Source organism: Acanthopagrus latus, chromosome 2, assembly GCF_904848185.1.
Source record: "Acanthopagrus latus isolate v.2019 chromosome 2, fAcaLat1.1, whole genome shotgun sequence".
NCBI classification, from domain to species: Eukaryota; Metazoa; Chordata; class Actinopteri; order Spariformes; family Sparidae; genus Acanthopagrus; species Acanthopagrus latus.
This window is the reverse complement of record NC_051040.1, coordinates 5880624-5885072: the sequence shown is the minus strand read 5'-3', so window position 1 is coordinate 5885072 and position 4449 is coordinate 5880624. Positions and strand designations below refer to the sequence as shown.

Sequence of the window (4449 nt, the reverse complement as noted above, 5' to 3'; positions counted from 1 at the left end):
TAGCGTCTCGCCCACGAGCAGATGCAGATTCTGCTCAGTGAAACAAAGAGAAAATACACAAAACTGCTCTCAAGAAGGTCTGTGGATTATCAGGAGTACTTGATTTTCTGGATAAGAGACATTGCTGTTGAGTTTTTATGAGTATTTAAGGGCCACCATCCAGTTTACTACAGCAAAAAACACAATACCAAAAGCAGTCTTTACAGGTAAAAAGCACTATAGGTAAGAAGAAAAAAATGTTTGTTGTTGGTTCGACCTGTCTCTTACAGCAACATGGTCATCGTGAGCAGGAAATGCTTAACTTGCACCATCATTGTTTATGAGAAAAAGCTTTGTGTTCTGAAAAGACACAAAGCCCTTGGTGCCAAACTGTATTGACAAATATCAGTATTCTCTGTATTTACATACCTTACATGCATTCAAAGTGTGATTTCCTTTGTTAGTTCCTCTCTGCCTCTGCCGTGACCTTTAGCCCAGAAGAAAACGGCCCCAAACAGCTGGTGGTCAGATAACGGTTTGTTTGTGCTGAATACACACCGTCTGACTCCTTTATACAGATTAACATAATGATAATGCAACGATGTCTTCTCCAAATGTGTCATCATGATGTCTGGTGCAGTCCTGAACACATTTTTAGCTCGTGATGCTCGGTAAGCATGTGGCTAAGTGACCTCCTGCACGGATGACGTGAACTGCTGCAGTGTCAAATTATGCTTGTTTGTTTTCATAACAGCTCAGGTCTTTAACCCTGTCCTTGACTCGCTCACGTAGCCTCAGAAGTAGAGTTATAGGTGGGGTACGAATAAAGTGCCGCTGACTGACCTTCGGGCTATGTCAATAGAGCGCCATGTGCTTTCTGTTATTCACTCTCACGCTGTGTTGACGCCTCACTGATGCCATATCACTTGTGAATGTGTCCACAGCATGATAAATATTTCACCTATCTTTTTTTTCTTTCTAGTAAACTACAGGGACTTATTTTTTGATAGGTTTTTTTTTTCAGTTGAGTAAAAGCATCCTGAATTATTGTGTGGCTGTGCTGACTGTACTGTTGTGGTGCCGCGGAGGTCCAGCCTTGTCAGTGCACGGCGATATTAAAAACACACTGTCCTTGTGGAGGAGGGAAACAAGATGTTACTGGATGATAAAATTGAATTCCTATCTAGGTTAAGTTAAACATAAAAGGCACTGCAAGGCTTCATTTCCTCACTATGATACCGACTGATCCTCTTCATGTTCAAACGGCCGTCATTACGGTAGAAAGCAGAACGGTGCCGTTCTTGACACCACATTTCCATGACTACTTATCTAATGTTTGCTTAAAAATTGAAAGACTTCCTCTCCTCCACCAGTGGTTAAGACACAGGAAGCTGGCACTCCTCAGTGGGAGTTTGAGAAATGTCATCAGAGTTTCTACTTCCACCTATTTACCTCCTCATTTGCATACAGGACAAACATGAGAGGTATAACAGTCTAGTGGTCTCTTGCGGTTTATTATGTCACTGATGTGTCATTGTCATCTGTGTTCAGCATTTAATAATGATCTAAACTCCGTTGTCTTCATTTAAATAACAAAAAGGTTTCAGGTGCAATCGTTTGTTTTTAACAGTACATGACTTTTATTCATAACTGTGGCAGGAGTGCAACTTCTGGAAGCCTGTCAGTGCATTGAATGGTCTATAAAGAGTCTATAATGAAATGCTGCCAGAACCAAAAAAGGCCCTTCTGTGACCTATTTTTAATTCACACACAAACACAAAAACAAAGCTCTGTACAATCTATAGCTTGATATAACTTTATGTTAATTTAATAGATACTACTCTAAAGTTAGCACCACAGTTTACCATGGAAATGTACACATATACAGGCACAAGTAGCATTCAATATCGTAACTGTCCTGCTGTTCAGTAATCACATTCCCTTCCAGGTCACTCGCAGAGTAATTGTGCATAACACAATTACAGTATATTCCGCAGGAAAAGGAAATTAGTAAGTAGTAATAACAAATCCACAGATGTGAACAAAGGGTCATGTAGCAGTAACACTGTGGAGCTGAGGCTGTCGACAACAGGTCCAGACATTTGCCCTGAGATGAAGACTGAGATCAGACAACACTTTCTTTGGCAGGTGCTTCATAAAGCACTCCAACAAATCCATTCCCATAGTCTCAAGGAGGTTTGTTTTTTTTCTGTTGGAGGATGGACTTCAATAATATTCCCTCTGTTACACTGACGACTCATTGTGAAAGACTTTAGCTTTGAGGGTCCTCAGGCTGCACTGCAGGGTGGAGCTGGTTTCGGACTGAAGGGCCTCGGAGAACTTGACGTCAATCGAACGGTCGATCTGAGATTTCCTCTTGATGGAGTTCTGGATGGTCTCTGAGGTGAAGTAGTAAACGATGGGATCGAAGCAGCAGTTGGACACAGCGATGCAGAGGGCTATCGGGTAGATGGTTCGGACCACCGATTCCACGAAGCAGCCCTCTAAAGTTTTTGTGCGGACCAGAGCGTAGAAAACCAAGTTTACGTTGTAGGGGATGAAGCAGAAACAAAAAATAAAGAGATGCACGATTATCATGCGGAGGATCTTTGTTTTGTTCAGCTTCCCCCCGCGACTGATGGTTTGGGGGCGACGCAGCGTCTGCAACACCATGATGGAGCAACACAAGTTGAGCATAAGAGGGATGACGAAGCCCACTGTCTCTATGAAGATCACCACCTTGGACAGGTGAGATTTCCACTGCTTGGACGAGAAGTTCTCGAAGCAGTAAGTGGCGTTGTTCTTCTCGCGTGAGGTCGTGTCCAACAGGAACCCCGTGGGGAGGCTCCCCGACAGCACCAGCACCCACACACAAATGCACACTATCCGAGCGTTGCGCTTGGTCCTCAGCGCCCTTGAGCGAAAAGGGTGTACGATGGCCAAAAAGCGATCCACGCTGATGCAGGTGAGGAAGAGGATGCTGCCGTACATGTTGGTGTAGAACAGCGAGACGGAGAACTTGCACAGCGTGCTTCCAAAAGGCCAGTTCTGGTTGATGAAGTAGAAGACCCTCAGAGGCAGCGTGCAGACGAACAGCAGGTCAGACACCACCAAGTTCATCATGTAGGTCGTGGTCTCATTTCTCAGCTTTAGAGAGCAGGTGAATATGTAAATGGCCACAACATTGGTGATCAGTCCCACCACAAACACAATGCTGAAGATAGTACTGTACAGCGGGTATTTGAAGCCATCGTTCTTGATGCAGTCAGAGCTGTTTGAGCTATTTTCAGCCCCTTGAGTGAAACTGGAGGGGGTACTGTTATACATTCTGACAGACAAAGAGTGGATGGATGAGGGGTGTCTGTTATGTAATAGCTATTTAATGAAAGGGCTTCCTTGAACAATGAACTCACCATGAATGGAGAGTAAAGCGCAGAACAGTCCTTGATGGATCAGGCCATTTGCACAAAGTTTTCTTTCCAACACATGTGTCCCTGTTAGAGAGCAGTGCTGCACATGGTCAACATGGTTCCCTCCCCTGTCTTGATGTAGTTATTTTGGGGGTTACCTCATGTTGAAAAGACCCCTCCCAGGGGACAGAGAGATTCAGGCTGGAGTGTCCTCCCCTCCCCCTGCCCCGTCTCCCAACCAGGCTGCACCCCGCAAGTTACTCACTCAGATAAATCAGTCACACAAATGTGTCTCCTTTTCTCTGATGAAGTCCTCAACCACCACGAGCTGCTGAGTGCAAAAAAAGGAAAGATGGCATATCCACATTCATGTCCATTAGAAAGATGCCCTCATGGCAGATTCCCTCCTCTTTGTCACAAGTCAGTCCTGTGGTTTTTGTCCTCTTCAGCTCCAAAGCAACAAACTTGTCATTAGCCTTCCACCTCTCACAGGATCCTGACCACAAATCACCAGGCGTCTTTCTTCCCAGGGACGGAGCTGCGGCTTGAGTTGAGCCTCCTGCTCTTCGTCTGTCTGTGTGTCACAATGTGAGTGTGTCTCACAGTTTGTCCTGAGGGTCTGTTTCCTGCCCACAACCCCCCCACCACCACCACCACACTCTCTTTCTCCTTCTCTTCACCAGCTGAATGAGTCACTCAGTCTCTACTTCTCCCTGTCTTTCCTCACTTTGCTTCTCCCTCTGACAGCCTCGCACGCTTTGACTCAGCACTCATCCTGCTCAGACAGTTCCACTTCTCCTTTGTGCCGGTATCACAGACAGTTTCTGTACTTTGAGTGGAAGGCAGAGCAGCTGTAGTAAACTCCTCCCACTGGACTCCCTCTGACTCCTCCCACTCCTTTGTCTGATGTTACAGTTAAAGGAGGAATCAACACAAACCACCACCAGCAGCAGCAGCACTGTGAGGAAACTCAGCACAGTTTTACAGTAAGCGCTCATAATCTGCTGGAGTAATGCCAGTACTGCATAAACACATCTTGATGCGAGGATATTTAAAATAA

The 4449-nt window shown here is 45.3% G+C and overlaps 1 protein-coding gene across 1 annotated transcript; it reads right to left on the bottom strand.

The window, feature by feature from the left end:
- Positions 1–1595: 1595 nt before the first annotated feature.
- On the bottom strand, positions 1596–4185 carry lpar6a (lysophosphatidic acid receptor 6a). Its single transcript, XM_037087379.1, has one exon. It carries the CDS (start codon positions 3304–3306, stop codon positions 2224–2226), a length of 1083 nt encoding a protein of 360 aa, XP_036943274.1. The 5' UTR covers positions 3307–4185; the 3' UTR covers positions 1596–2223.
- Positions 4186–4449: the final 264 nt, after the last annotated feature.